The sequence below is a fragment of the Sinocyclocheilus rhinocerous genome, unplaced genomic scaffold (assembly GCF_001515625.1).
Source record: "Sinocyclocheilus rhinocerous isolate Xijiao unplaced genomic scaffold, SAMN03320098_v1.1 scaffold3364, whole genome shotgun sequence".
Classification (NCBI taxonomy): Eukaryota; Metazoa; Chordata; class Actinopteri; order Cypriniformes; family Cyprinidae; genus Sinocyclocheilus; species Sinocyclocheilus rhinocerous.
The window spans coordinates 1-12,765 of NW_015634491.1; the positions used below are offsets into that span (position 1 = coordinate 1).

The 12,765-nt window shown below is 35.2% G+C and overlaps 1 protein-coding gene across 3 annotated transcripts in view; it reads left to right on the plus strand.

The window, feature by feature from the left end:
- The first annotated feature begins 8,529 nt into the window (after window positions 1–8,529).
- slc35d1b (solute carrier family 35 member D1b) overlaps window positions 8,530–12,765 on the plus strand; it is a 14,560-nt gene continuing 10,324 nt past the window's right edge. For 2 of the 3 annotated variants that reach the window (XM_016559616.1, XM_016559618.1), the window contains exons 1-6: window positions 8,530–8,775; window positions 9,188–9,221; window positions 10,549–10,635; window positions 10,725–10,792; window positions 10,909–10,980; window positions 11,064–11,132. In XM_016559616.1, coding sequence (XP_016415102.1) covers window positions 8,594–8,775; window positions 9,188–9,221; window positions 10,549–10,635; window positions 10,725–10,792; window positions 10,909–10,980; window positions 11,064–11,132 — 512 coding nt within the window. In that variant the 5' untranslated portion in view covers window positions 8,530–8,593. The remainder of the gene's footprint in view (window positions 8,776–9,187; window positions 9,222–10,548; window positions 10,636–10,724; window positions 10,793–10,908; window positions 10,981–11,063; window positions 11,133–12,765) is intronic. The other variant, XM_016559617.1, reaches the window with a different exon arrangement.

Consider the following 12,765-nt stretch of genomic DNA (forward strand, 5'->3'; position numbering starts at 1 on the left):
TGATCGGTTCTGTGCAGATTTTGCTCATCTCAAACAAGCCTATTAACTCGGACAAGCAGTGTGTTGATACAACCCACTGCTTGATATGATATGGTCGGATGATGTCATAGAAAGACTTAAAGGATGTTTCCTTTGCACAGATTTGGATGTTTTTAATGATGTGGACATTGATACAATGACAGAGACAATAACAGACTATATAAATTTTTGTGTGGACAGTGTACTCACTAAAAATAATGTTACAATATATCCTAACAACAAACCATATATAACAAAAGAACTTAAGAATTGTATTAACAGGAAAAAGGTTGCGTTTAAGAACAAAGATTATGCGGGGCTGAAGATCATACAAAGAGAGCTTAACTATCAATTAAAGGAAGCTAGGGGACGACAGAAGGATATTATTGAACATCAGTTTTTAACTTCAAATTCAAAAAAATTATTGAGTACAATGAAGGCTGTTATTAATATGGATTCAAGGAGATCACAGATAGATACATTTGATGATTTACAGAAAGCTAATGAACTGAACGACTTTTCAGGTTCCAAACTCATGATTTCTCTGACAAATGTGAATCTGTTTTAGGTTGTTTGATAGATGATACGGGCACTAGATTAGAGGTAGACCGTTCTAAGGTGCAATCATTGTTCCAACAGTTATGTATAAATAAATCTACAGGACCTGATGGGATTTCTGCACGACTTTTGAAAACTTGTGCTGCAGAACTCACTCCGGTGTGGGGTACGCTCTTTCAGCATTCACTGGACTCGCAGAGAGTTCCTGCACTTTGGCAAAAGATCAGTGATTACACCAATCCCAAAAATGTCACATCCTTCTGAGAACAATGATTTTAGACCCATAGTACTAACTTCAATCGTAATGAAATGCTTCGAAAAATATATTGTGTCCATTTTGAAAAGGGAAGTATCCTCAAAACTAGATCCATTATTTGCTTATAAACAGGGCAGAAGTGCAGAGGATGCAGTTGGAAGTATTATCCATTTAGTTTCTAAACATCTGGAGGACCCAAAGGCATATACACGTCTTCTTTTTATTGATTTTAGCTCAGTTTTTAACACTGTGGAACCTTATTTATTATTAGAGGAATTGAAACATATGGATGTAAATCCTTATATTATAAGATGTATTTTTTCTTTCTTAACGGGTAGAACCCAACAGGTTAAGGTCAATAAGACGATCTCTGACTTACAATATATTAGTACAGGAGTACCTCAAGGATGTGTGAGTTCCTCATTTCTCTTCACATTATATACAGTTGGTTGTGTGAGCAAATATGATAATAACCACATTATGAAATTAGTGATGACACCGCTATTCTTAGTTTATTATATAAAGATCAAGACATTTTGTCTTATCGCTCTGAAATCAAGCAATTTACTGAGTGGTGTGACGCTCACCACCTAATTGTGAATGTGAAGAAAACTGAGGAGATGATATTCGATCCGAAGTTAATTGGCGACCATAGCCCTGTTTATATTCATAACGTTCCAATCGCACAGGTGTCCTCATATAAATATCTTGGTGTTTTTCTTGACTGCTCTCTTACATGGCATGTTCATGTTGAAAGCTTATGTATTAGGCTACAACAAAGAATGTATTTTTTGAGAAGGCTCAGATTTTATGGTGTCAGTAGCAAGATTTTGATGTTGTTTTACCAAGCTGTACTAGAGAATGTGATCAGATACGGTATACACCTTTGGTATGGTAATCTGACGGTACAGCTGAAATCAAGGCTTGGACGTTTTATTCAAACAGCCATGAAAATCTTGGGCAGGATAGAACCTCTTTATCTCCAGACTCTATATGAAAAGTCTATGCTGAGGGAGGCAGATAAGATTCTGCATGATACAACACACATTTTGAACTGTGAGTTTGTGATGCTGCCATCAGGTAGGAGATTAAGAATTCCAAGATGTAGATTGAATCGGTACAAGAATTCATTTATTCCTTCTGCAATTAAGTTATTAAATAACACTAGGTAAGGTTATTTATTTATTGATTACTTATTTTTTATTTATTTTTTATTGTTTAAATGCTATGTTTTACTGTGTTGTGCATGTATGTGTATATATATGTATGCATATCATTTTTTTATTTTATTATTATTATTTTTTTTTATTCTTTACTATTATGTGTTGTATGTGATGTGGTGGTTGTATTTCTGAGCCAAAGACAAATTTCCCTCAAGGACAATAAAGTGTACCTAACCTAACCCGGTATCACGCCAAAACGTGTAATAGACACGTTGGACCACTCAATGCTACGTGTGAGTGTCACGTTTCGCCTCCTCTAAACGTGAAAATGACACATATGTATGAAGCTGGAGTTACCACTTGAGCACCAGCAGGGGCGATAATTTCCCCAATGCCAACAATTCCTCACGGACCAAAGACAAGTGATATAGTGCGTTAAAAGATGGATTTAGATGACTTCAAGACGCATACAGGTAGGGTTTCCACCCGTCTCATAAAATAGTCGATCGTCCCGTATTTATGAATGAAATTATTCATTTGATATTTGCCTGTCGTGGGAAAGGGATCATGTAAAAAGTCCACACATTTACCATATTTTTTACCATAGTAACTGTCGCTCGACCATGTCATGTGTAGTCAATCCCTTACGAAAATTAACCATGGTTTTATTGCAGTAAAATAACCAAGGTTTTTTTTATTTAATTATTTATTTATTTGGCGTATTGATTGCCATTTGTATAACCACAGTTTTATTACAAACACCATGGTTAAACTATGGTTATTGTAGCAAAACCTTGGTTCATTTGTGGTTACCATGGTTAAACTATAGCAACCATGGTTTTTTGGTTTAATTTGTAGACATGAAAAAATACTATAGTAAATACTAATGTTTTTGAACCATGCTATAGTAAAGTACTTGAATTAATTTGTTGTGGTAATTCTACAGTTTCTGTGGTAATATAACAATTATAGTAATATAAACAAATTACTTTACCCAATACTTTTACGTATGTTAACCACAGCACTTGTCATTTTACCACAGTGACTGTATTTTTAATGTAGTATTTGTAGTTAAAGCACATAACCACAACACTTACTATGGGTTTACCTCAGTAGCCGTAGTTTTACTGTGGTATTTGTAGTTAAAGCACAGTAACAACAACAATTACTATGCTTTTACCACAGTAACTGTTTTTACTGTATACCGTTTGTAAAGCACAATAACCACAATGCTTGCCACGCCTTTAATACCTTTTTGTGAAGTGATTGTAATTCAATATCTTTTTCTGTCTTGCAGTTACGTCAGATCACATACTCCAAAACAACCTGTAATCCAGCAGCTCTTTTAAGAAGCCAGCTCTTGTAAAAGTCCTCTTTCTTTCTCTCTCTCTCAGCTCTTTCTTTCCTTTCCTTTCCTTTCCATTCCTATTTTTCCAAACTGTAATCCACGATTCATTTACACATAGTTTTGCTCTCTCTCTTTCTGTGGTTCATCGTGGCCTATTTTTAAAACTCAGAATCAAATTTTGACCAATTCTGTCAGAAAGCTGCTAGAATTAACAGGGAACTTGCACTCGAAGCTCCCAATGCTGATCTTGAAGAAGCTGCCAAGGAGGCTGAACAAGTCCTTCAAAGGTTCAACCCTTCACAGGTTTTGTTGAACACTTTTAGTTATAACCAATTTGCTTTAATGAAGGCATCCTTATTTTATGTGTTAATAAAAACTTTCCTTATAGTCTTGCTATCAAATATTTTGGTCACAGATCATTTTTAACACACTGTCTCAACATGTATATATTTCTCTGTTTCAGCTGAAAAGGAAGACCAAAGGAAGGCCTGTCATGGGATTTGAATTTGATAATCTTGAGCATTTATGGAGAAGACCAAAAGCTGCAAAGGCAAACACTTCCAATGGTACGTCTGTGTTGATCTGAGCACCTTGACTGAACTGTACTGCAGTTACATTTGCACAGCATTTGATGTTTCTTAAACTTTGCTTTACATATCCCACGGCCCCATCAGGAAGAACCCCCAGAAAAGTGTCATGTCGAAGTAGTAATAATTCATACAATTTACCAAGTCAGCAAATTCATATGATATTGTCTAAATATTCTACGACTTTTACTCCTACTGCTGACATTGGCCATTGCCTCAGCTCTCATGCAGATTGTGCCCGTTGTAAGTAGTCAGAGTGTTTATATCATAAAGTTTATATTAAGTCCATTGTATTCTTTATTAACCTTAACAAATTGGCGCCGTCTCTTCTCGTTCTAACAGTACATGATATCTGTCCACACCTCACAGTCTGCCTTTCTGTCCATGTTGATCTGTCTAAGAAGCAAGAGTCTGGAAATGCTAGTTTAACTTGTCACGTGACAAATCAGATCTTCAACTAATCTGGCCAAATCAGATCACTTAAAGCTGGTCACACCAAGAGCAATAACTATAATGAGAAGTATTTTAGCATCCACACCAACAGACATTAACATTCTGTTTATTATAAGCGTGCGTTGCGGTTATGTTGTCTGCCATTTAAATGCTCAAGCTCTTTAAAATCTGGTGGATTCTGAAATAGTTCTGAAAGAGACTCCCATGATATTGTTCCTCTGTGTCATTAAATTTTAAATAGCTGCGGTGTGGACTCATCCTTGGTGTGAAGAGGCCTTTAAACTGCTTACAACAATACCGGCAGCATGTAATCATGTTTAAAATAATTCATATTAATTTAGCTTGCTATTGAAGATGCAGCTTTTTCTAATGCTGCTTTCCTCTCATTCTGTTAAACTTACACACAAAATGTTGCCTTTCTCTGCCTATTTCTCTTCATCTTATTCCTTTTCTCTGTCACTCACTTACACATTTTTTGTGCTCTGTTGTAAGGTAGAAACTGAGAGTTTGCATGATGGCCTTTTCTCATACTCTGAATCTGATGTATACAGACGAACTCAGGAACCTGCTAGAGTTGACAGGGAACTTGAGCTTGAAGTTTATTATTAACTGCTTAATTTATGTTTAAACAACAATAATAATTAACTAGTCTGTACCCTGACATTCTGTTTGCACTCATTCATACCGTACTACACTGCAAAGGTACAGTATATGTGTACTGTGATTATTGTGTTTATTATTGTTTTCATTTCACGCTCTCTGTATAGTATAATGTTTACCATATGTTGTTCTCTACCTGTATTGAGTCCCTTATATATGTGTGTTGCATATATATATTCAATACTTTTCATCCATACTGTCATGCTGCAGTTTGCACCCAAGACTTTCACCACCTGTACACTTGTGTTCATGGTATTGTGACAATAAAGTGATTTGAATTGGTTACATGTCTTTTGTTCATCAGTTGTGTTGTAGGGTGCTGCATAACAACTGCAAATTTATGATATGGAAGAAGATTATGATAGGGACATGGATAAGCAAGAAGAGGAAGAAAACCAGGAGAGCTCTGATGATGAGCAGGAAACTGAATGTGATTCTATGATGCTCAGAACATTTCACCATGCATGCATTTGGGTGGCTTCATCTGATTAAAATAACATGGTTTTAACATAACCCATTTTTATTTCTCTTGAATATCATTTGTCTTAATACACTACTTTAGCTGTCTTTATGCTGTATCCTCCAGCAAAGTATTGTACATGGTGTTGGATAATAAAGCATGGTGAATATTCTGTATTAAGGATGGTGCTTGGTAAATACACCATTTCATTTTGTAAACAATACATATAATTTCTATGATTGTTTTAAGACATGAACATTTGGTTATATTAATGACATTACATGAAGGGAATGCTGAAAGCTGCATTAGAAGAGACTGCATGGATTATATTGCTACAGACACTACATGCAAAACTGAGCGTGATGTACCAGGCAAAGACCATGAATCCTGTACTGTATAAGCAAGATGAGCATGCACATTACTGATGTTTAGCACCTGAGGAGGACAAAGATTAGATATTTTTGACACAGAGATACAAATGAGGTCTTTTATATTATGATTCTTTGCATTGCATGAATTGTATGGCTTTTGCACCATAAACCACACACTGTCTGTACCTTGTCTTACTGAATGTCACATTGACTTTGTGTGATAGTACAATGAAGTGTCACAGTATGCATTGGTTTAAATTGGTGTCTTTGTTTACTGTCAACACTGAATTCTTGCTCCTGATCTAATGAAATAAATGGAGCCCATTCCAAATACGCACTGATGCTGATTTTTTTGGGTCTATTCTTATTCTAAGATAACTATGACTTGCAACTTACATATTGGCAAGTTGTTGAAAAGACAATCTAAAAAATTTGACTCAGCACAGTTTGTTGTGAATGGTGAGAATAGATCGGTGTATGTTTTACGGCCCTTCCATCCCCAGGGGCCCAGTAGCGTCCCCTGGAAGAGCAAAAAAAATTGAACATTTCAAATGGCTGTAAATCAAAGTCTGATTATAGTTTTAAAGAGAAATTTGGCAGGACAGCTACTTATGCTATGTTAACGAAATAATGTTGGATAGAGTTTTCAAACATATATGGAAAGGTGGTATAAAGGTGTTTAAAAAAGTGCTCTTAGTAAAATACCAAATTTCAGCCTGCCTCTTAAATATGTCATAAATGTTTGCACAATGAACGTCTCAGGTTACTTATGTAACCATGGTTCCCTGAGTAGGGAACGAGAACGAGTTGGTGTTTTTTCAATGTATGCTTCAGACACGGGTCATGACGAGGCGTTCCCCATAGCGACCCCTAGAGGATATTGTGGAGAGCTGATGGAGAATGATTAAGTAATCTGGGAGAAATCCTGCAAGACAGGAACAAAAATAATTTATCACATGATGAACAACAAAAACATTGACAACAACAAATGGCAGACAACAACATAACTGCATCGTGTAAAACAGTAAATAGAATCTTATCATCTGTTGGTGTGGATGCTAAAATACTTCTCATTGTATTTATTGCTCTTGGTGTGACCAGCTTTAAGTGATCTGATTTGGCCAAATTAGTTGAAGATCTGATTTGTCACGTGACAAGTTAAACAAGCATTTCCAGACTCTTGCTTCTTAGACAGATCAACATGGACATAAAGGCAGACTGTGAGGTGTGGACAGATATCATGTACTGTTGGAACGGGAAGACGCTGTGCCAATTTGTAAAGGTTAATAAAGAATACAATGGACTTAATATAAACTTTATGATATAAATACTATAGTAATTTATAGTAAATACTATAGTGTTTTTAAACTACTATAGTAAAGTGTATTATACTATATATATTATAGTATTCACAACACATTGTTAATGAATGCTACAGCATACTGTAATATTAACTATAGTGAACTGATAAACTGTAATAAATACTGTAGTATTCTTTAGTTTTTACTACAGTAAACTGTAGTGTATTGTAGTATAATACACCCTATAGTTGTAGAAAACTTAGTACAGTATTGGGTAAAGTAATTTGTTTATATTACTATAATTGTTATATTACCACAGAAACTATAGAATTACCACAACAAATTAATTCAAGTACTTTACTATAGCATGGTTCAAAACATTAGTATTTACTATAATTTACTATAGTATTTTTTCATGTCTACAAATTAAACCAAAAACCATGGTTGCTATGTAGTTTAACCATGGTAACCACAAATTAACCATGATTTTGCTACAATAACCATAGTTTAACCATGGTGTTTGTAATAAAACTGTGGTTATACAAATGGCAATCAATACGCCAAATAAATAAGAGGAGTGAAATAAGAGCAGGCAAGACTGACAGTTCTGACCTCTGGAAGTGGAACAAATACCAACGAGATCAAAGACAGATATCACGTTATTCTCACTTTCATGCTGTGTTGCTAATAGGCCTAAACACGATATAATTTCAGTTCTGTTGCTCTTATATGAAAATAAATATGATGAACAAGACACTCAAAGTGCTTGCTATTTAATTCCATACGAAAGGTGTATTTATCATCATTTTACTTTAATACAAACATGTATTTTAGATTTTTATATAAATATGACAACAATCACATATCTCACACAGACATCGCACTATAATGTTTGGGAATAGTATTGCATAATTTAAATACATAATCACATGAAATCGGATAAAAAATAAAATATTTTAGAAGAGAATGCAACATCAAGGTTGTCTGGACCAATAAGCATTAAGCTGTGTCGTCAGCCAGTCGTTTCCCATCATGCTTTTGATCAGCACAGTCGGTGGAGAGCAACTGCGCTCGACTGCACAATCCGACATAGCCGCCTCGCCGTCGCTAAAGTTTTTTGGCAGACGTCAGCATGACATCAGAGCAAGTCGGACATAACTCGGACACTTCTAACCGGCATGCATCTCGCGGTGATCACCGGTGATCGGTTCTGCGCTGATTTTGCTCATCTCAAACAAGCCTATTGGGACAACGCTCGTCGCGCCGCTGTGACGTATTTGTTCTTCGAATACAGCCTTCCAAGGATGCAGTCTCTGAATTGGGACACAGTCCCTTTAAAACTTAAGTAAAGGGAACGATTTTTTTGTGCAGAAAAGTGATTGGACCTATTTACCAGAAACCCGCCTGCATAGGTAAACATGGCGGATATACGAACACGTCCCTGTGTGAGTTCCACTGAGAATAACGCAAACGATAATATTTCCCGAGAAGGCGGCACTGGCACATCTGCATTATTTGTTAAGTTATTTGCTGCAGCTTTTTATGGGCTCTCGTCTTTCCTTATTGTTGTCGTTAACAAGAGTGTTCTTACTAATTACAGGTAATCGCATTAATATCACCAAATTCTTTTATGTTAGCTCATTCATATTCAGTAGGTGCTTTTATTACTAGATGTTGAGTATGGCGACAGTCTATAGATCTGACCACTTAAACTCTTATAGTGTCTATTTACTCTTATTCACCTTTGCTATGACTTTAACTGGTCAAATAGCTGTCAGCACATGTGCAAACACGTGAATAAAGGTCTTACTCCTAATGTAATCTCTCCCTTATTATTATTTTGAATATTTTAAACGTATTGCATAGATTATGTAGACACTCATACGTTGAATTCATCATCATCATCATCATTATTATTATTATTAATAGTTTTGTTTAAATGGGCGCTATAGCCTACATACCATTAATATGTTTATTATTTTATGCACTTAATAAACTGTGTTTCCCCTCAGATTCCCGTCCTCTTTAGCAGTGGGAATTGGACAAGTAAGACAGTTATTTCTTTCTTTCTTTTTTTTTTTTACTAGTTCTCCAGTGTGTCTTAACTGTGAATCTCACGAATCCTAGACCATTAAGATTTTTTTGCATTGACATTTTCATAAACACGTAATATTGTTAGCAAAAATGTCTTAATTTTGTTTTTTATTTTGGGGAGAATATCTGCTTATTACAGCCACTTTCCATATAAAAAATGAAGATTAAATATCGATCTGAGTTGAAATTATTTAACTATTTTAAAGCTTCTGCAAAGATAATCAGAACATTATCCATATGTAATATTTTTAGTTTCTTTCTTTAATATATATATATATAGGTTTCATATATAGCTTTCAGGTCATAATATAGCTAATAAAGCACATAGCTTTCACAGTCCCTTAGATTTATTCGCATATGGGTTTGGACGAAATAATGTGAACGGCCATTATTATAGACTAGAGGCTACATTGCGGTGTTTTTTATATATATATATATATATATATATATACACACACACACACACACACACACACAAGTCAGTCTTCCAAAAATGTATGCAAATCATGAAAGCCTGTTTAGCAGGAGTGGCTATAATATTAACAGCCCAATTGTTTGGTGTTTCAGTCTTTATGATTATGACTGCATACAGAAAGCATGGCAAGACTTCATCACCAAAAGTGAATGATAATGACTGTTGAACACTAAGAAGGACTGTGTCCAAACAACACAGAACTACTGCAGCAAGGTCACAGCAAACCTCAATATTAACTTTGAAAACCCTGTTTCCTCAGAAACCGACAATAGAGAACTTCACAAAGCCAAAATCCATGAAAAACTGATAAAACTGTAATCACGGACCCCAATGTAAAACAAGATGATGTCATTTTCATTTAACTTATATATTTTTAGCACAAAGATGAACTTCAACATGTGCCCTAGCTAGCTTAATCCCTTTTTATTCAACTTGAATATTTACTAACCACTGTGGACAGTTTTGGAGGGAAAAGTAAGAAGCAGCTGCCCTCCTTCAACATCTCTGAAGTAACTGGCAGATGTTCTGTTGGACGACATTCCACTGTTGACTATTCAAAAGTTGTATGAATCTATACTAAGAAGGTTGGAAGCTGTATTAAATGCAAATGGTATTAAAACACTTTATTGCCTATTTCCCAGGTGTTCACATTATTTTGTCCAACCCCTAAACATACAGAATGTATGTTTGGATTTTTAAAGAATGTGGTATCAAGCATTTTCTTAATTAAACAGATATTTTACATGCTGTACATTCAGCTCTAGGATTTCAGCAGCTGATGAAGGATCATTATGTTGTTTTCAGATGTTTGCAACAGTTGTTGTGCTGCGAGGAGCAAAATCATTAAATGTGGTAGATTTCCCAGATTTTGATAGGCATGTACCTCATAAGGTAGGTCTGTGCACACTCTAGGCTGAACTATACTTCAGTTTTCATGTATACGCACTGTTAGTTCAGTATTCTCAATATTTACTGCGTAGGTATGGCCACTTCCTTTAATGTATGTGGGAAATCAGTTAACAGGTCTGTTTGGAACAAAACAACTAAAGTAAGTGTGTAATATGCTGAAGAATTTTTTTTGTTGTTGTAAACTTTAATGCATGACTGTTGTTATTATATAATGAATGTACAATAATATAACATGCTGTATGAACTCTTTTGCAGTCTGCCAATGTTTACTGTGCTCAGAAGATTCTCCATTTTATTCACAATGCTGTTTGAGGGTTACCTCCTAAAGTATGTCTAGTGTACTCAGTGTTTGCAGCTGACTCAGTTTGGGGTTTATGAGATGTGAGACTTATGATTTTGTTGTTTTGTAGAAAGGAGTTTTCATGGTCCATAAAGGCAACCATATTCACCATGATCCTGGGAGCTTTTATTGCTGCAAGGTAAGCTTCAAAATTTCCATTCCTTTTTAAGTTTTAATTCCTAGGCCTCACAGAAAACAGTTTCTTTTCTGGTAATTGTAATTCTGCAGTGTTTTATAAGGCCTAGCCAGCTTGTTACTTCATAACGTCGTACTAATATTGTATTTAAGCTTATGATTATGTTGTCTCGTCAGACTTTCAGACTATTCAGACTTGTTGCTATATGTTTTCTAACTGATCGGACTTAAGGTTTTCCTAAAAAAAAAAAAAAGAAAGAAAGAAAAAAAGATCAAAACTCCACCAAAAATCCCGTAGAAATCCTGAAAAAATGTGTGAGTTTGGTTATAGAATGCGGTTGTCACTCCTGACCGTCACACAAATAACCGTACTGTGTGTGTATGTAACCTTATTAAGGACTCAAATACAGGACTGACTGCCGTATTCTGCTGCTGTGTGAACGTGGCCTTAGACAGGTTGTGAAGACCCTGTTTTGTTTTCGGACTGTTGAATATAACTTTTAAAAAGGTCCAGTACAAACATTACATGAATGGCAGCTGTCACAGTTGCTAGTCAATAAGAGCAATTCTCTGTAGGCTAGACCATCCCATTTTACAACGCTTAGTCCGACCTTTGTGGTGTGGCCTTTGAAGTCTGCATCCTTCAAAGGGTATATAATTATCTGAAACATGCAAGCTACATACTAAAACATTCTAGCAACATGTTAACAATTTGCTAAAACACATTAACCAAGTGCTAAACACATTAGAAATATGTTAAACCTATTAGCAACATGCTAACAATGTGCTGAAACATGCTACCATGCTACCAACAAACTAGGGCTGTCAGTCGAATTAATTACATGGTGCGGCGATTAATTAACCTAATTAATCTCAAACTAAATTTGGCTGTGAAAATACCCACAAAAGATTATTTAAAGATATTATTGTGTTAAATGAGAAAGTAGACATTACAAATAGTAGTTTTAGAAAAGAATCTTTAACTTGACTCAACATAAAATTTGTCACACATAAACGTTTAGGCTACAACGGCCTAACATAAACGATGGAACATGAAAGAAGATAATTTGAGAAACTTCTCTTAATTTTGTGTTTATGCAATGAAAGTCACTGGTAACCAAAACAGCTTGGTTATAAACATATCTCTTGGTCATCAAAAATACCTTCTTTTATGTTGCACAATAGAAAGTAAGTAATTCAAGTTTGAAACGACATGAGGGTGAGTAAATGATGACAGACTTTTTTTTTTTTTTTGTGAACTATCCCTTTAATGTTTATTTATTTATTTATTTTAAATGAGAAACAAAAACTGCTAGCAGGTGGCGGTAAATGTGTCTATGAGTCATGCATTCATTTGATTTGTTCAAATGGTTGATTGATTTAGGAAGGACTCATCCCTATGCCCTAATCCAGTGGTTCTCAACCTTTTTTTCAACTGGGCTGCACTATGGTCCAAGTGCAAGTCTCACAGGCCGCACGCATATCATTTACATATTATGTCACCAATACAAACCAACCAGATTTATAATAGCCTATTATAGCCTAAATATTATGATATCTAATCGATTACATTCATTGAAATAAATAAATAAATAATTATACTCACCATTAATAAAACACCTGATGCTGTCGGGAGC